The 20,222-nt window shown below is 43.4% G+C and overlaps 1 protein-coding gene across 1 annotated transcript in view; it reads left to right on the top strand.

Annotated features, from left to right (window-relative positions):
• The first annotated feature begins 297 nt into the window (after nucleotides 1-297).
• Nucleotides 298-20,222, top strand: part of CARNS1 (carnosine synthase 1) — a 37,778-nt gene continuing 17,853 nt past the window's right edge. Inside the window, exons 1-8 of the mRNA XM_088473486.1 lie at nucleotides 298-587; nucleotides 8,495-8,510; nucleotides 8,789-9,050; nucleotides 11,008-11,097; nucleotides 14,448-14,911; nucleotides 14,996-15,200; nucleotides 15,860-15,945; nucleotides 16,179-16,410. Of these exons, the coding sequence (XP_088329612.1) occupies nucleotides 8,508-8,510; nucleotides 8,789-9,050; nucleotides 11,008-11,097; nucleotides 14,448-14,911; nucleotides 14,996-15,200; nucleotides 15,860-15,945; nucleotides 16,179-16,410 (1,342 nt within the window). The 5' untranslated portion in view covers nucleotides 298-587; nucleotides 8,495-8,507. The remainder of the gene's footprint in view (nucleotides 588-8,494; nucleotides 8,511-8,788; nucleotides 9,051-11,007; nucleotides 11,098-14,447; nucleotides 14,912-14,995; nucleotides 15,201-15,859; nucleotides 15,946-16,178; nucleotides 16,411-20,222) is intronic.

The following is a 20,222-nucleotide window of genomic DNA, read 5'->3' as shown; positions in this document are numbered from 1 at the left end:
TGTGGGTGCAGGGGGTGCGGTGCGGGGCTCCCCTGGACCAAGGGGCCTGTGTTCCCCACACACCCTGCACCCATTATAGATACAACCCTGCTTCACGGTATATATAGGGTTGGGGTTACCAAAAAGGTTAAAAAAGGGGCAGATCAGATGGGCAAAGTGGTTCTTATCTGCCGTCAAATTCTATGTTTCTAGAAAAAGGAGGAGTGGGGGAGAGAGAGAGAGAGAAAGAGAGAGAGACAGAGAGCAAATGAATGGTGGCTTGTTCAGTACGCTAGCAGCTGAGGGTGTGCGTTTAGTACAGGAATAGCAGAGATGAAGCAGGGCACAGCTCTGTGTGTAATGGAATAAGTTCACAATATCACAGCAGCAGTAGTATGATTGATGGGCACTGCTGTGCCTCTGACCCGCTGATATGGCCCTGGCTGAGTGACAGCTGGGAGCAGCTCAAGTAAAGCCTAACAAGGAGGGGGCAGGCGGGGGAGCAGGATTTAAAGAGACGTTCTAATCCCCTGGAGCTCTTTCCCTGTGCCTGTCTGTCTGCTGAGGTCTCCCTTTACCTGTCGTTGTTTCAGTGAGGACACTTAGAGGTGAGAACTTCTCTTATTGTAGCTATACAGTAATAGGCACCCTAGCCCTGATGGAATGCCTGTAGAATGAATGGAGTGTGCAGTCACTTTCCTTTATTTTTACTTTTTTGTAATATATATTTACATATATATATATATGTTTATATGTCTTCTCTTTGCTGCTTATTTACCGATCTGTGAGCTTTAACCTGTTGCGTTGTAACATCATAGCACTTTTGCATTTTATATAAATATCTGGATATCAGCTGATGTAAATTTGGCATTAAGTATTCAATCACAGTGGGGGTCTATAAGGGAAAGGAAGAGTCTGTGTTTATGCGGATTTAGGGAATAGCTAGATACAATAAGTGCAGAAATACACAATGTGAGCTACCAGGACCCCAGTGAAGTGCAGTAGCCATTCTAGTGATCAGTCCTGGTGCGGCAGAAGGTCATAATGTACAGTAGCAATGGGTACAGGCAGGGGCATACACACCGTAACCTCATAGACAAGGGAGGAACAAGTCTGTGCCCTTAGATCTGTATTGCAGAGTTTTTTTTATTAAAATGCAGATATGTAGGTGGCTTGGCTACTCGGTTATTATTCTAATGTTTGGAAATTATGAATACCAGTGATTCTTTCACCCCAGATGCTACAAAATATTGCTTGCATTTCAGTAGGTATCCGTATCATCCTGACAACTACTGCCTACTACCCTAAGTAAAATAACATTATATTTACTACTAACCATTATTTATATTACACCTACATATTTTATAGCACTATAAAGAGACTATGTAATCATTCACATACTGTAAGTTCCTGTCCCAATGGAGTTTACAATCTATGAGGTCTATGTTCTAAGCCTTAGAGAGAGATAAAGTGGACAGAGATAAAGTACCATCCAATCACCTCCTAACCGTCACATTTTAAACACAGGGGTCTATTTACTAGGCCTTGGATGGATATAAAGTGGACGGGGATAAAGTACCAACCAACAGCCTGTGACATGACAGTTAGGAGCTGATTGGCTGATACTTTATTTCCATCCACGTTATCTCCATCCAAGGTTTATTAAATAGACCCCACAGTCTGTAAAGTGACAGTAAGGAGCTGAATGGTTGGTACTTTATCTCAGTCCACTTTAGCTCCTATATTACACAGACATTGATAGGAATCAGTCCCATAGCCACAGCGGCGTGAGTCAGGCAGCTTTTATCTCCACTGTGCTACGGTCATCTTAATGGGCTGGGTTTGAATCAATTAAGATTCTAGCTGCATTAACGATTGCATATTCTCCTTGTGTTTAGTGTGGACTTCCTACCACTGTTCAAACATAAGTTACAGCTTGGTTAACTGGCTACTGTTTGAATTGGCCCAAGATTATATGCCCTTTGAAAGGAGATTACATTGTAAACTCCACTTGAGCAGGTCCTAATGTGAATAAATACATTGCACTCTGATTCTGCATAATATGTTGGTGCTCTATAGATAAAAAAGATAACAATGTCATATACACACTATGCGATAAATTCTGCCGATCCGATAAACGCTCCGAGCCGACAGAACGGTCATCAAATTGGTGAGTACCCTTACGGCCTGATAAATTTTTAGCTCAGTTTACACTTTCTTCCGATGTTTGCCACGGGATTGGGACATCGGGGACGAGATAGCATGTGCGTGACACCAGATCCCGGTCTCCCAAACCGCCCGCTGCAGGAGCGTTTGAAGCTGTTTATCGGCTACTGCTCATACAAACACACTATCCAATTATCGGGCCGATCATATCATTGTCGGCTGATCGGCCCGATAATTGGGTAGTGTGTACCCGGCTTAAAAGGTTCCCAAAATTCCAAACTATTATTTTATTGATATGTGATTGTTCTAAATTGGAAACAATTAAGAGTAGCAAATCTGGTATAAGGAGCTAGACCCATTCATGTTGTTAATCTAGAGTCCTGTAACACATTTATCAACATTCTAATTGAATGATTTCCAGTGTCCAAAAATATTATTATTAATATTATTATTACTATTATTATTTCTTATTAATAAATTACCAACATAGGGCCTTATTTATTACGGATCGCTATTGCAATCACAGCTGCGATTACGTACACAGTCCTACTGTGAAGATATGCTAATGTTTGCAATCGCAATGCCGTCGCAGCCTAACATAAGGACGCCCACTTCCCCTTACATCTGTAATACTTTCAAGTCTGCAAAACCATCGGTAACATCGAGTACCATTGGAGCCTCATACGCAGTTGCACAAGGTCAGACCTTACTCAGAATTTGCTAACCTCATCGCACGCAGTGAAAGCCCAAACTGCATATCAGTGCTAATTGTAATGGCGTTCAAGCGCACTGGCACGCCTGTGATTCGCCGACCACCCCCCCCCGTCACCACTCCCAAATGCTCACTTCCTGTCAATCACTCTGCGATGGGTCTGCGTAGTCACTGCTATTGCAGTCTGATCGCAGTTATGCATACGCATGTGCAGAAAGCAACAATCGGCCGTCTGCGTGTGTAATCGCACTTGCAATCGGTAATGAATCAGGCCCATAGTACTCAGCGCTATATAGTCATGTTACCGGGATATAAACAATAACATAAAATAACAATAAACAGGAGGTATAGGACCCTGCCTAAATTAATAAGATGTGATATACCATGGAATAACCATCTAGGTATTGTGGGATAGAGTACATGTTCATGGATACAGCCACTGTGCTAGTTTCCTGGCAGTTGGGGGATACTGATAAAAAAAAATACTGATCGGTCTCAAGGTCTGATTTAAAGATGGAGGCTATAGCACAGCCGCTGCGACTGTGCAAAAATATGCAAAAGCTGCAGTTGGCATCTTAAGTAAAAATACGCCCACTGCAGGCTTCTCTGATGCGATGGTTGCATCTATAGATGCAGAATCGGATCATCTGCGTGAACGTCAGACATCGTGACCCTCAGGTTACTCGGGATGCCGCAGCTGTGGCCAGTGAAGATGCGCCCAAGCACACAGCCACTGGCTTCGGCATGCCCAGAAAACGGGGCCAAGACTCCCCTGGTTCCTGGAACGCTGCCCATTGCCGCCTCCAAATGCCAGCAGCATTCCAATCAAACTACGGCTTTTGGGGCACTGCGAGCGACATCGTAGGACCTGCTCTGCACATGTGCAGTATGGCTCCTGTGCAGATCTTCAAATATCAGAGAATGATGTGAACATCAGCGTTCCGCAAACCTCTGAAGCAGGCCCTCAGTGGGGACGATGCAGAGTTGAACGTGAGTTGGCTGTAGTTGCATGTCCAGAACTAAATGTGGATATTTGCGCCCCACACTGCTCCTATTCATACGTTTCATAGCCATCGTCATTACCAGTGCGCATTTGTACCAGCTCTATCTGTGGTCCAAGTTGTAAGTGTGCCTATGCAGAACTCTGCATTGCCCACCATTTCGTTGGCAAGCCTTCAGCACGCACTCGATAAACTTAGCCTACATGCGGACACCTTGTTACCACCCAATTACACTCCTTCAGCCATTAGTGGCGATGCAACGGAGATGTGTATGACTCTAATTAATCTGACCATGCGCAGTTCAATCACACGCAATTTCCGTCTTCACAACAGTCTTTTGTTGAACTGTGCATCGCCCCCTACATGTGGTGGTTCCACGTACAATACCATACACCAAGAAGTATCCGCACAAACCATGCCGCTACACCTAACTGACAGCGGCACCTGCGATAACCAATGACATACTGGGCCTGATTCAGAGGCGGACGCTATTTGCGGACGCTCGTTCATAAAAAGGGGCTGGCTATTTAAATTAAGCACTCGCTCTTTGCGGTCTGTTGACGCCTCTATGTCTGAACGAGCGAACAAAACATGCGCTCACTATTTAGGAAAAAACGCCCCCTGGCTGCTCGCATCCTACGTCATCTCTGCTATTTATTTGATTAATCGAGTACATTGAAAGGCGTATGAACTGCTCGCAGTGCTTGTGGTTGGATTTTCCTACCGCAATCATGCGAGCAGTTCAGGCTAAAAGACAACCAAGTGATGTGGTCAATGACGCTGCTTTGTTAATTATGCTCACCCTTAAAACGCCCATTTTGACCGTTTGGCACGCCTGCGTTCGGATCTCCACTCCCCGTTTTCAAGCACCTTCCCCTGTTACCACCCACAAACGCCTCATTCTGTCACTCAAATTAGTAGGCATTCGCTATTTTGCGAGCACACGATTTTCGACCGCACTGACTGGTTCGCGCATGCGTACTAAAACCCATACGCATGTGCAGATGTGCGAACATCGCTCGGAGCGAACGAGCGGCCGCTTACGAGCGGCTCTGAATCAGGCCCACTGTACAGAACATATAAGCTAAAGCAAGGAACAATGAAAGTGCTGTCAGTTAGAAAGTTAAATATTAAATAGGTAAATGAGGTTCCTACTTCCTAGTTAACAAATGAATAAAAGTGTTGATTTCTGTGTACCGATTCGCTGTGACCTCTTTATACTGTATGGTTTCCTAGAATTACAGAGAAGAAATCAATTTCTGGGCTACAGTATTGCATATATCTTTACCATTGGTTTGTTTCTAGGCTGCAAACAATGTACGTAGCTAGAAACCTGGATATACTGTACAGAACTCTATGATCGGTATAGTGCTTGCTGACAAATGGGAGAGGTTGCTTTTTCATAGTGAGTAAGGGGTCTATGTATTAAACCTTGGAGAGAGATAAAGTAGATTGCATATAAAGTATCAACCAATCAGCTCCTAACTGTCACTTTACAGGCTGTATTTGAAAAATTACAGGGGCTTTAGGTTGGTCCTTATCTCCATCCACTTTATCTCTCTCCAAGACTTAGGGCCTGATTCAGAGCCGCTCGTAAGCAGCTGCTCGTTCGCTCCAAGCGATGTTTACCCAACTGCGCATGCGTACGGATCGTTATACACATGCGCGAACCAGTGCGGTCAAAATTCATGTGCTCGCAAAATAACGAATGAATGATAATTTGAGTGACAGGAGTAGGCGTATGTGGGTGGTAACGGGGGAAGGTGCTTGAAAACTGGGAGTGGAGATCCGAACACAGGCGTGCTTAAAGGTCAAAAGGGGCGTTTTATGGGTGTGCATAATTAAAACAGCAGCGTCATTGACCACGTCACTGGGTTATTTTATAGCCAGAACTGCTCGCAAAATTGTGGTAGCAAAAAGCAACCCCAAGAATAGCGAGCAGTTCATACCCTGGTCGATGTACTCGATTAATCTAATAAATAGCGGATGCGAGCGGCCAGGGGGCGTATTTTTTCAAAAAACGACCGCAAGTTTTGTTCGCTCGTTCAGACCTAGAGGCGTGAACAGACCGCAAAGAGCGAATGGTTGATTTGAATAGCCACCCCTATTTTCTGGACGAGCGAGCGCTAATTGCGTCCGGCTCTGAATCAGGCCCTTAGTACATAGACCCCTTAATCACAGTCCTCAAAATTATAATACAGTAAGCCATGTAATTTCTATATCAACACCGTTAAATACACTGTGTAAGGTGCTACACTATCAGTGACTGGACAGATAATACATTCAGAGAGGAAGCAGGAGATATGGCATAATGGTCATCTGTCCCGATTTAGACAGAACATTCCTGATTAGAGGGTTCCGCACCTACTTCCTGAACGGGACTGTTTTGTCCTGATACTGCTTTGATGTTTGGAAGTATATTCAAATCCCTGGGACCTATCATTACCATGTTGCATTAAGGTAACTTTTCAGAGAAGGGAACAGGATGGGGGTGGTGCTACATGTCAAAAGAGGTGGGCAAGCTCTGTCATGCATGATGATGCCCTGCAATGCCACATATTTATCTTGTCCCTCCTTTCCAAAAAGAGCAGCAGTAGGAATGACCATTGATGGGTCAATCATCTTGGTAGATGTTTTTTAACCATTGGTGTGAAATCATCGGTGGTTAAACCATCGATGGTTCAGGTCTGTGCATGTGCAGAGGAACGAGGAGCATGGCCAGGCATACAAGCAAAGCAATTTTGCCATTAGAACTCCCTTGTCGATGATAAAACGTAACCATTGGTGGTCAGGAAACCATCGATGGTTAGGAACCATTTATGGTTGATGACCATCTCTAAGTAGCATTGAATGGTACTGTCACATCTGACATGGTGCGCATGGCATTTAAGGGGCTTGCAAAGTAAGGGAACATGTGTCACAGTGGTAGTGCTGGGCACAGTACCGTGACACATGACCATGCCCCGGAGATGCATATTCACATTACCTCTAATGTGCTTTCATGCCCCATTCCAGCTGCTACAAACGTTGGGAGCTATGATATAGGCTTCAATGCTTTTAGCACATTTTTAATTAATAATCTGATTGTTATCAATATTGCAGGAGGTCCGTATTTCCTTATTTTAGTCCAACTATTTTCTTGATTAGTTTAGTGTTGCATCTGCCACTTTATGTCCTCATAAATAGGGACATAACTGAGGGAAAGATGGTCCTTTCATCTGTATCAGCATGATTGCTGCGCCCTACAGCAGGGATAGTGTTTTTTTTCTCTCTGTGTGGCAGATGTTACAAAAACCAGTGCTCCAGGCTTGGCTGAGTATGCCTACCAGACTTGAGTGCACATTTTTAGAGAGGGTGTGGCATGCCGAAAAGTCTGTGAGTTGAAGGAGTTGGAGCAGGAGGGGGAAGAGCAATGCAGTGTGTGCAGTAGGAGAGAGCCGGACTCCGCAGGTGTTGTTTAACACATCCTTGGCTGCCTACGCCTGCTCTCCAGAATTGTTTTGTTATTTTTTTATTATAATATTGCTTCAAAATTAGCTAAGTACATATGTGGAGAATAGAGTAGTGTCTATAATCATACTGGTCGTAATTCTGGGCCTGATACAGAGATGTACGCTAACCCGATGCGATTGTTAGAGGACTGCGCATGTGCATCCCTCTAATGTCTCCCAGCCGCAGACTGATTGACAGACTGCAGCATTTGGGGGGGTGGGGCGGGGGCGTTCCTGGGCTGCGTTCCTGGAAATGGGAGACCATTTTCCGGGAGGGATAAGGCTAGGGTCTGCATCAGTGGACGCAGATTTCCTGGCCTTGCAAGCTGCCAGGACCCGGTCAGACTGCGGTAAGCTTCAGCTACCACAGCCTGGCCAAAAGGGCAAACATCAAGACCGATAGTCACGATGGTGATCCCAGACTGCGAGATCATCGCTGCGCTGAGATCGCAGATGCAACAAGGAGGTATCTGTTTCCTATAGACATCTCTTGCTGAGTTTTGCATTTTAGATGGATGGAACTGCACAGCTGCTTGTGTGCGGATCTGCAATTCTGTACATCTTTGAATCAGGCCCTTTGTCCCATGCAGGGCCAGATTAAGGTTTTCTGGAGACCCATGGGCAACTAGCTTGTGGGGGCCCCATACAATTCCCACCCCATGCTCGCAATCCATTCAATCCCTTCTAATGTCCACCAGTGATATCTGCCCAATGCTGTTCCTCTGAGTCCCAGCTGCACTGCACAGTTGCGCAGGGTCATGAAGCCAGTGTGCCCCAGTAGGGGGTATGTGTGGGGGACTTCCGTGTATGAAGGTCCCGCTGCGACCGCCCCCTCCACCCTGTCATTAATCCAGCACTGCTCTCATAATACTACCTGAATTCACAGAAAGTGAGGTTGGATCAATCCGTACACACTATTGATCTCTGACTGTGTGTGTATGCTTGATCCAGCACACGCACAGTTGCCGATATGTTATGTTACTATTGCAATTGTATAGTACGCTGAAATCCACAAGATCCATCCGCATTTCCACTTACATCCGAGTCAGAATCAGGCCCACAATTTATTGTAATCACAGTGTGACATGATTTCTATGTTAATTGATTAAAGTGACAGTAACTGCCAATGTTTGTTTGAATTTCAGGAGGAAAATAACGATGGTAAGTAGAATATAATTGTTTAATCACCCTATGGTTGTCTTACTTTGCCCATTTCTTTCTCACACTTGTCAGTTTGTGTTTGGCTCCTTATATCTGTTGTCTGTCTCATAAGCTGATTAGTTGTTAGTGTTTCTTTGTCATTATCCTAAACATAAGTGCTTCTTAGAAAGATATCACGAGGGACCTATCCAACGTGCGTTGTTGTTCTGCTTATCTGGTCCTTATTTTACTTTGCTTCCATTTTTGTGTGTCCCCCTCCCCAACCTGTTCTCCTTCAGCTGTCCCTTGACCAGCTCATACTGGATCATCCAATGTACTCCAAAGATGGAGATAAAAATGAGGTGTGTGTACCCGGCATTGCTCCTAATGGTCCTCCATGGGGAAGAGGTCCAACCACAGAGTTATCACAAGGAAAAAAGAATGGGGGTGATGAATGGCAGCACCATCCGAATATCACTGAGAGCTACGAAGACCTGCAGAAAATTCTGATTAATGCGGGACTTCCCGAGACAGAAGACAGGAGCAATGAACCCCGCACAGGTATATGGCAAACACACTGCTCAAGAGAGTAGCCAGGGCAACATGTTTGATTTTGGCTGGTTTTGGCAAATGCTTGTAAAAGGTGCATCTACTTCCTGTCTGTTGCACAATGTTGCAGGACAATAAAATTGTGAATATATATATATATATATATATATATATACATATATATATCAGGGGTGCACTCACCAGTCTTCTTAAGAATTCAAATTTATTTCATACCAGTAAAAAATTTACAGCATCGACGTTTTCGGTCCTTTGTCAAGATACAATGTCAAGTTATACAATCCCCATATATATACCCATCTGCAAAGTATAGTACCACCCCTTTAATCATTAACAACACCTTTAAGGCTAATGATAGGAATACAAAATCTCACCTATGAAGCATAATATATACATCTAGCACAGCCCGATGGCGTGCGCTGCACTCACACCATACTTCCTCTCCTTGGAACGCAACCAGTCGGGTTGTTTAGGTGACCAGTATATACTTCCTCCTAGTGACCATAATATCCCACTGTGGCCAAAACCTCATCACAAAGCCTTAGCAGTATCACTCCACAAGTGTAACTACTCTGTAATACAAATACCTGACAGAAAATGAAAATAAATGGCAGAATTAAGTTTAACACATGCCTTAAAGGACCTGAAATCAATCTTCACTAAAGATGACTGGTACAATGATGATCTCTTCAAAGAACTTGAACAGGACCATTTTATAAGATAGCTATACCACTCTTATAGGGCTCTATTTATTATCATTATTTTGACTAAAGTAATGTGAAAAAGGGTGTTTTCACACCCTTTTTACATTATTTTAGTATCACCTAAAGTTACTAAAGGGCAATTGGAGTAGAATTTGTAAAATCCTACTCCAACCCCTAATTATCACATATTTTTAGTAATCAGATCACATTTCCCATCATTGTAATGGGGAATGTGATCTGGCCAAAGTTACTAAAAATAAATTGTGAAAAAATACCGGGGAAAGCCATGTGATAATAACGCCACCAGGAGATGGTGTTATCCAGGGTCTCCCCGGTTACCGGGCTCCTGCTCTAAAAGGCAGACCAGAGCCCGGAGCCGGCCCCAGTGATCAGCTGTGTGGTCTAAACAGACCACATCCTGATACACTGCTTAAAAAAAAAAAAATAGTGATCAGGGCTCCGGTGATGTCCTACTTCCGGTCAGCTGGTCTCCCATTCTGCCCTGGGACCCGGTCAACTGGAAGGATGGAGCGGAGAGTGGTGTAAGAAGATCCCTCTACGGCTGGGGTTCCATAGGGAAAACTGGCTAATACCATCTTCAGATAACATTAGTACTGCAGACAAGCTCTGAAGAGCTAAGCTTTGCTGAAATTATTAAATAGTCCCATGTTACTGTCCACATAAGAACTATGAGGACAGAGGTATTTTAGTGAATATTGGTGAGATCTCTGGCATAATACTGTAGCATTAATAAAAATGTAATTTACTTAATTTTGCCAGAATATCATGAAAACATTGGAATATGGCTAAGTACTCTTTATTCAATATACCCAGAAGTACTTATTTAACCACTTAACTGATGCGGTCGCATGGGATGCGAACGGAGCCAACGGAGCCAACTGTGCTTCAGCTGACAAGGTGTGACCGCATTGCCTCGCTGTGTTTTTAAAGAAGAAATCTGTTCTAAACATGAGCAGAACGGATCTCCTCTGACTCCCCGTACTCTCCTGTGGACCCAGCAATTTCTGACCGGTTTTACCAGAAAAAAAACGTCAGTTAAGTGGTTAGCTACAGTTGAGCTCTTTGTCATTTAATAGCATCAATCTGATTTTGATCAATGAAATATATATATATATATATATATATATATATATATAATAGATATATTTGAATAAAGAAACCACCTTTATGTGTTGGCAATGGCAACCAATTCAAAACACATTTTTCTGTTCTCTGCTCTCACCCAGGTCATACCATGGATACCACCACAATTTGTATCTTTGGGGCTCCCAGCCTTTCCATATCCATCCTTCTGGAGGGTGCTAGACAGTGTCCTGGTAAGACGCTTAATGAAAACTTGTTGGGGCAGGGAAGGAGGCCATGATGTGGAAGTTTAATGGCAGCGTGTAGAATAAGTGTGTGTCTGAGAGAACGTGTCTCTGCAAGAGGAAGAGTCAAGGCGAGATGGATCAAAGCTTGGAGAGTGATAAAGTGGAGAGAGATAAAGTACCAACCAATCAGTTACTAAGTGTCATTCTTCAAACACCTGTAAAATGACAGTTAGAAGCTGATTGGTTGGTACTTTAGCTCTCACCAAGGTTTGATACATCTACCCCAATGTGTGAATGTTCTAGGGAGCTTAGGGTAGCAACTCTGTAAGAAGGAAACCAAAAGGGGTAAACATATTAGGGTTTAATCTGCTCTTACAATAGGTGAATATTAGGTCTACAGTTGTTTTTTTTAGAAAGCAGTGCACTCCTGCACTGTCACCCCTCTGTGCATACATGCTAGGCACTAGGACCCAGAGTCTGTAGGGAGGTCTGTCCTCTAGCCCGATGTGCTCCTGCACATGTGATTGCAGCCATCTTAGTACTGTGTAGATAGTCATGGTGGAAGACAAAAGTCTCCTGCTTAGCTCCAAGTAAGAGGCCTCAGTGTATACCTGCATATAAAGCTGTTCTAGCATCCTGTCCCACAACCTGCAAACAGCATACACACACCGGATTCGCTCCATTACCAGTGTACATGTAACAGTGAGTACGGCTGTACATGTCATCTATCAATAAACCAACACCACTGGTTAAGTAACTGAGTCATCTGCTGGAGTGTGCCTATATAACTACAATATCAACACCTGCACACATCATTTCCACCAAGTTTGTGCTTCTTAGTTGAGGACAGGTTATGGGGATTTCTGAATTCTGCTTTAGTCGAAAACAGTTTAATTCCTATGGGGTACAAATGTTGGCGTGTGCCTGTCTTTGTGCATGCATGCGTGTGTGTGCATTCGTGACGGGTACTGTTTGAATCTACACAGTGCTCTGGCTTGCTGTACAGAGGGCAGTAGTGTGGACAGTGGGAATAGTAAATAGTGTAGTAAGGTGAGAATTATTGGCACAATCAGATAATATTGTACATATATATGTGTGTGTGTGTGTACAGCCATGGCCAAAAGTTTTGAGAATGACACAAGTATTGGTTTTCACAAAGTTTGCTGCTTCAGTGTTTTTAGACCATTTTGTCAAATGTTACTATGGTATACTGAAGTATTACAAGCATTTCATACAGTAAGTGTCAAAGGCTTTTATTGACTATTACATTGAGTTTATGCAAAGAGTCAATATTTGTAGTGTTGACCCTTCTTTTTCAAGACATCTGCAATTCGCCCTGGTATGCTGTCAATCAACTTCTGGGCCACATACTGACTGATGGCCGCCCATTCTTGCCTAATCAATGCTTGGAGGTTGTCAGAATTTGTGGGTTTTTGGTTGTCCACCTGCCTCTTGAGGATTGACCACAAGTTCTTAATGGGATTAAGGTCTGGGCAGTTTCCTGGCCATGTACCCAAAATTTCAATGTTTTGTTCCCCGAGCCACTTAGTTATCACTTTTGCCTTATGGCAAGGTGCGCCATTGTGCTGAAAAAGGCATTGTGCGTCATGAAACTGATCTTGGATGGTTGAGAGAAGTTGCTCTTGGAGGATGTTTTCGTACCATTCTTTATTCATGGCTGTGTTCTTAGACAAAATTGTGAGTAAGCCCACTTCCTTGGCTGAGAAAGCAACACCACACATGAATGGTCTCAGGATGCTTTACTGTTGGCATGACACAGGACTGATGGTAACGCTCACCTTTCCTTTTCCGGACAAGAGTTTTTCCAGATGCCCCAAACAATCTGAAACGGCATTCATCAAAGAAAATAACTTTACCACAGTCCTCAGCAGTCCAATCCCTGTACCTTTTGCTGAATATCAGTCTGTCCCTAATGTTTTTCCTGGAAAGAATTGGCTTCTTTCCTGCCCTTCTTGACACCAGGCCATCCTCCAAAGTCTTCGCCTCACTGTGCGTGAAGAAGCACTCACACCTGCCTGCTGCCATTCCTGAGCAAGCTCTGCACTGGTGGTGCCCCGATCCAGCAGTTGAATCAACTTTAGGAGATGGTCCTGGCGCTACCTGGGCGTTCTGGGGCACCTTGAAGCCTTCTTCACAACTATTGAATCTCTCTGTTTGAAGTTCTTGATTATCCAATAAATGGTTGATTTAGGTGCAATCTTACTAGCAGCAATATCATTGCCTGTGAAACCCTTTTTGTGCAAAGCAATGATGATTGCACGTGTTTCCTTGCAGGTAACCATGGTTAACAGAGGAAGAACAATTATTTCATGCTCCACCCTCCTTTTAAAGCTTCCAGTCTGTTATTCTAAATCAATAAACATGACAGAGTGCTCTCCAGCCTTGTCCTCGTCAACACTCTCACCTGTGTTAACGAGAAAATCACTGACATGATGTCAGCTAGTCCTTTTCTGGCAGGGCTGAAATGCAGTGGAAATGTTGTTTTTGGGATTAAGGGCCTGATTCAGAGCCGGACGCTATTTGCGCTCGCTTGTTCAGAAAAAGGGGCTGGCTATTTAAATTGAGCGCTCGCTCTTTGCGGTCTGTTGACGCCTCTAGCGAGCGAACGAAACATGAGGTCGCTATTTTGTAAACACGCCCCTTGGCCGCTCACATCATACGTCATCTCCGCTATTTATTAGATTAATCGAGTACATCGAAAGGCGTATGAACTGCTCGCAATTCTTGTGGTAGCAAGTTCCTACCGCAATCATGCGAGCAGTTCAGGCTAAAAGACAACCAAGTGACGTGGTCGATGACGCTGCTTTGTTAATTATGCACTCCCATTAAACGCCCGTTTTGACCGTTTGGCACGCCTGCGTTCGGATCTCCACTCCCCGTTTTGAAGCACCTTCCTCTGTTACCACCCACAAACGCCTCATTCTGTCACTCAAATTAGCAGGCTTTCGCTATTTTGCGAGCACACAATTTCCGGCCGCACTGACTGGTTGGCGCATGCGCATTACAACCCATACGCATGCGCAGATGTGCGAACATCGCTCGGGGCGAACGAGCGGCCGCTTACGAGCGGCTCTGAATTAGGCCCTAAGTTCATTGTCATGGCCAAGAGGGACTTTGCAATTAATTGCAATTCACTCTTCATGACATTCTGGAATACATGCAAATTGCCATCATAAAAACTGAATCAGCAGACTTTGTGAAAACCAATACTTGTGTCATTCTCAAAACTTTTGGCCATGGCTGTAAAATATGGTATCAGTGTAATAATAATAATAATGAAAAACAAAAAAAACATGGGTTTGTTATATCTCATACCTTACCATTTATCATTTCAGGCAAAATACTACTCTGCCTCTCCAATTCCTGGCTCTGCCCATGGCCACCTAGCTCAGCATGCACCCCTCCTCTTTTCATTAGGCAGGCGGTGACTTTTGATCGCGGGGGTCGCACTTTCTTGGACACCTTCTCTCCCCCGAGACGGGTTACCTACCTCTCCTGGTTGGGAGGGCAACAGCAATTGCTGGAGGAGCAGTGGGACTGCCCAATGGGAGGATCTCCACAGCTTTCCAATCTCCTTGCTGATACCTTGGGGGTGCGACTCCTGTTGGATCGTAAGGAACTTCCTCTTGCTCCTGGCCTGCTTCTCACCTCTTACCAGTTGGGCCCTTGGGGGCCTCATAATGTGGAGACTAGGGCCACAAGAGTTGTAGAGCTGTATCAAAAAGAAGGAAGGGAAGAGCGAGTACGACAGGAGATCTCTGCATTTCTGGCATCGCTCAGAATGAGGGGTCATCACAAGGTAATGCATAAAGCTCCTTCCATTCAGTTTGTAGCCTCGTAGCTTTCTCGTGTAGCTCCTGTTTACCGTTTATGTTCCCCTTAGGTTGTCATGAAGATTTTCTGTGTCCATCCACGAAACTCTCCTGCCACAACCTTTTACTCATCTCATGACCCAGATCGGGTGTCAGATGTGGCACTTGAGCTTTTTTCTGAACTCCCACATGGGCAAGCAGTGCTGCTTGAGGGGTTTATAACCACCATGCCCCCACGCAGAATCAAGCCACCACAGCTTCCTGCCTGCATACCACGTAAGTACGGGGATATAGTGGGAGAGAAGTTCTTTAAGCTTCTTCATGGGAGGAGCCAAGAGAGACCGACACTCTGTAGGATCCTCTCCCGTCACTGTCTTCCTTCTGTCTCCTCCTTCCCATTTATATTTTTTTCTGTCTCATCACTCTGTTTTTTTCTCCTTTATTTTATTACAGTCTCTCATCTATACACATTACATTACACGTTTTCCATCTTCCCTCAAACTCTTGCTTCATATTCAGTCTGCATTTTTTTTTCATGTTCTGTATTAAACATGTTCCTCTCTTATTGCATACCCTGTCAAACTTTTTACCTCCTCTATATCACACGGCCCTTACTCAATAATTTAATCTGTTTCCTGTGCTGGGGAAGATTTTATATTTCCTTTCACCAATGGAAAACTTATTTTTCCCAGCATTGGAGAGCAGCTTTGCAGAGTTTTGAGAAGAGGCTTTTCTCTTCCCATCCCAATGATGCAATATTGCGAGATTTAATTGCATGTGTATTGAAGGAGGGTCAGTACTTTCTTTCTTTTCTTTCTTTCTGTCGTTCTTCCTATACCTTCTTTGCTTCTTTCATTCTACACTTTATTCGACTTCTGCCTCGCTCCTTCTCCCCCTCTCTCTTCCTGTATTACTGTCTCTGCCCCAACCCCCAGGCTGCTCCGTGCGCCCCCCAGAGCTGACGATCCGTCTCTGTGCCGTTGTCTGCCGATCTCGCGGAGACCAACCATTCCTAAGCAAGGTAACGGGGCTGCCCCCATTCTCCTGGGGCTTGTACCCAATCTACAAATCCTTATCCTGAGCCCCTGAAGAGAAGAGTTCTTTAGATATTTTCATAATGGATCATCACTATCTCAGATGTTTCATGAACAGATAGAGTATTTGGTTAACCAGTGAATGTGGTTGTTTGATCATGTTTTGCTGTTTGCCTTTCTATTTAAGTCACTCATGTGGTCTATGATACCTCTCTTGCAGGTGGTATGTGCAGTGGGCCGGGCAGAGAAGCCTCTTTGCCATCGATCTGCACTACCCCAGTCCCTGGAAACCACACTAGAGTTGTGGGGAGTGAGCAATGAGAGACAGAAAAACAATATTTGGGCTCAACTCAAAGAAACCTCAGAAAACGTCATGAGAGCAATAATGGAAGAAGAAAAAAAACTCACCTCAAACGAACGAGGAGGGAGCAAGGCACAAACCGATATACTTGGTGAGTATTTGAAATGTTTTGAGGAAAAAAACACAACATTCGAGAAAAAAATGGGAAGCCTTTGGGGTAAGTTTACTAATGTGAGAGTTTATTTTAAGATGTTGGTGGAGATGTTGCCCATAGCAACCAATCAGATTCTAACTATTATCTTCTAGAAGGTGCTAGTTAAATGTTCGGTAGAATCTGATTGGTTGCTATGGGCAACATTTCCACTTCTAAAAACTCTCACTTTAGTAAATATTCCCCTTTGTCTTTACTCTTTTCCTAATGCAGCACAATGTCAGTGAGCCCAGGGTTACCACAACTTTTCAGCAGTGTAGACATCTCTCCTCTGCCAAATGGACAGTTTCCTTTCTGCCCTACCCTTAGGTTTGTTGGTGATCAATATGTTGTATTTTTTTAGGGGGATTCTACAGAGATACCCTCAGGATACAGGTTGCCTGTTGCTGGTTCTTGGGTTTGTCAGAAAGATTTTGGTCTGTTCCATTCAACACCTTTCTGAATTCTACCTCACTCCTTCATTGTTTTTAGTCAGCATGTCCCGCAGGTTATGTGATTTGTATATTGGTCACCTCCCGTCTTTCCACTATAGAGTCTATTTGTAAATAACAGAAGGGATCTTCTGCTGGTATAGCTGTATTTATGCATGACCATTTATGATGACCTCTTATGATGGTCTCCGTAGGGACCATCTTTACATCCACCTAGTGGTCCCTCAAATGCAACGTGACCTATGAAGATTACTTACTTGCTTAGCTGGGTGCACACGTGCAGAGCAAGCTACAGGTATATTATATGTCTGTCAGCAGAGCTTGTTTTCTACCTCTTTTGCTGTATTTTGTTGCTTTTGTACTATAGAGCCGGGTTACTTAGTTTATCTAGTGTTCTATCTCCTGGATATTTTTGTATTATGTTGAATATTTTTTAAAGTTTATTATGAATTTACCTAACCCTGTCCTTGAAAATTGGTATTTCCTATTGCCTGAAAAAATACAAAAGAACACATTTTGCCTGTAGAGTTTCCCTACTTGGTAGCAACCAACACCACTTACTCGGATGGCACAGAATGATACTACTTTATTCCTGGGATTGATTCAACAGGAAGTACAAGCTATCTTACTTTCACTCAGAACCTGGTTCCTTGTCGTTAACCGTGTCTACATAATAAACGTGGGACCTGGTATATATATTTATCCTATTGATTCAGACGAGATGAAATTAGAGGCATTAATACTGCATCAGGCATGGATGATTTAAAATTGGACCTGAATGAGTTTTACCTTGGATATGCTAAAAGACTGGTGCTACTGGTCCCTTAAGACATGGGACTAGAAGGCCTCTAGTACCTGACTGGCTCACCAGGTAAGATCGCTGGGGATACCCATAAAATGTCCAGGAAATTTGCCAATCAATGAGTCGTCGAAGCGACTCATTTAGACACAAAGGAATATTTTGAAAGGGAATTTGTGAAATCTAAGCCAAATGATTCCTTTAGATCTTCAGCAGGCAGAGACTTGGTGTTTACAGCCCCTTGGTTGGATATCTTGTTAGCAAAAGCAGCAAGAGCTGGACAATTTTTACAGTCTGAAAGATGTCTTGGATAAAGGTATGGAAAACCCCATGAGTGTATGTATGTTTCACATGTGACTGTTATCAGAACATTAGTCACATCAACCGGAGTATTTGAATTGAGAGAATGTCTTCTACTGTCAAGGCCACAATGGATGCAGACTGTTGCTCCTAAATAGTGACAAAAATGACTCTTGCAGGAGAACACTGACAGACAGTTCATCCTATTGAGCTGTTATTTAAACTGTGCAGTCACCGAATTACTCAGTGTATGAAAACCCTTGCAAAATATAGACCGCACAGGCTGTCCTGTACTCCGAGAACCAGACTCTCTGAAAAACCCTGACTCTTCATTTCTACTGTGTCGCTGTGTCCTGCTTTGGATCTGGAGCTAAGTAAATAATCACCTGTTAGTACAAGCTCATTGACTTTTCGGGGGTTGTTACATATATAGTTTTACTCTGCACTATAAAAGGTTCTATTTAATCTGAAGCTATTGGTTGCTGTACTTCTGATTACTACTGGAGACCAGAAATGTTTAATTGTTGTCACATTTCCAGTTACCTCATCGTTAGAAGGCTCTGTGTAACCCGGGGCTATTGATTGCTGCATTGATTTAATACAATCACGTCTCTGTTTTCTACAGGCAGTTCCACACTTTACCTAGTGACATTTGTTTGTGCTCCAGCCTTATTGATCAAACCCCTTGCTCACCTTTTCAAGGCCACGGATAGATACTGCTAGGAACCTCTGCTGTGATTCCTGGAAAGGGCAACTGTATCCTAAATATTCTAAGAAACAAGGCTGCTTTACATGGGAATCCAAAACAGTGCTGTTTAATTATTATTGTTTTTTTTTATTATGCAACCTGCATAAAGTAGGACTGAAATCGTCTTTACTCAAAGAGGCTTTATAATCAACTTTATAATCAACTTCTACATTTATGCAACCTGGATGTCCCAAGACTGGGATGGAATGACTGATATTTTTAATGATCCACGTGGTGGTCTGCACGTTAAACATGGGCCTCACAAATTTAGGCCAAGGAAAGAACCTACTGGGGTAATATATGGAAGTACTCTGCAGGTGGAGGGGCTGACATGACCTGGAATAATGGAGCCCAAATATTTAATTTCTGCAAAGGATTAAATGAAGTTATGAAAGACGAGATGTCATGGATTTAGGCCTCAAAGGGGCCACAGGAATTTGTTACTGCAGCTTTAAAGATTAACTTATGTTTACAAAAACCCAGAAGAGCAGGAGCTGCCTATGGTTCTCAAACTTTCACAGCTTGGGTTTTTTGGATTAGCGCCTATACAGAGGGCCATCTTTCTAAAGAGAAGGATCACCACTGGTGCCAGAACCTTTGTCTTTAGTGTGGCAAGCCTGGAGATTTTGCTATCTTACATTCTATCAAGAAAAAGACCTGTGTCTACCTCAACACCAGCCTGTCCAGAGTTTGATTATCCAACTGTATTTCATCTTCTAACAGGAGTATTCTAATTGCTCCTATATTGGGGAAGTAGGATGTAACAATATTAGCCCCTATAGGATGCTGTACTAGGACATTTCATGGTAAAACTCCTACCAGAAGGAATTGTTCTTTATCAGGTCGAGAATTACTTACCGTGAAAACATACATGGAGGATGAACTAAGCTAAGGTTTAAGATGCCCTTTCTCTTCACCAGTGGGTACACCAGTCCAATACCCTTTTAAATAAGAAAGAAATCACTCTACAGCCTTACATCGATCATAAATAAACACCAACACCACCAAGATTAAATACCCATTGCACCTGTTTCTGAAGCTGTGGGTTGTGTAGGAAATGAACATGTAAATTAGAGCTTTGAGGAGGGTATCATGTTGTATGAATTTGCCATGGAAAAGCATCAAATGTGGTATTACACACCTGTTATGGTCTGTAGGAGCACTGTTATCACAACATTGGGCTATGCAGTGCCCCTTCCAAATGTCTGGGATTTTCCTGATGAAAGCACGTGACCATCTTAGACCTCAGGGCTTGTATGCTAGGTTATAAAAAAATATCACTTTAAAAGCAAAAGTCATTGACCTTTCTCGTGGAAAGTAACAAGACTTCTATCATGTTAGGGAGTGTTTTGCAATAGCTTCAATTGTCTCGTATCCTGACAATGATCTGCCACTTATTGTAGAAGAGAATGCATCAGATCTGGCTATTGGGGATGGTATTAGCTCAAAAAATACACTATAAAATCATTATTCA

This window comes from Taudactylus pleione, unplaced genomic scaffold (genome assembly GCF_031769625.1).
Source record: "Taudactylus pleione unplaced genomic scaffold, aTauple2 ptg000136l, whole genome shotgun sequence".
Lineage (NCBI taxonomy): Eukaryota > Metazoa > Chordata > Amphibia > Anura > Myobatrachidae > Taudactylus > Taudactylus pleione.
This window is presented reverse-complemented; position numbering and strand designations above follow the sequence as displayed.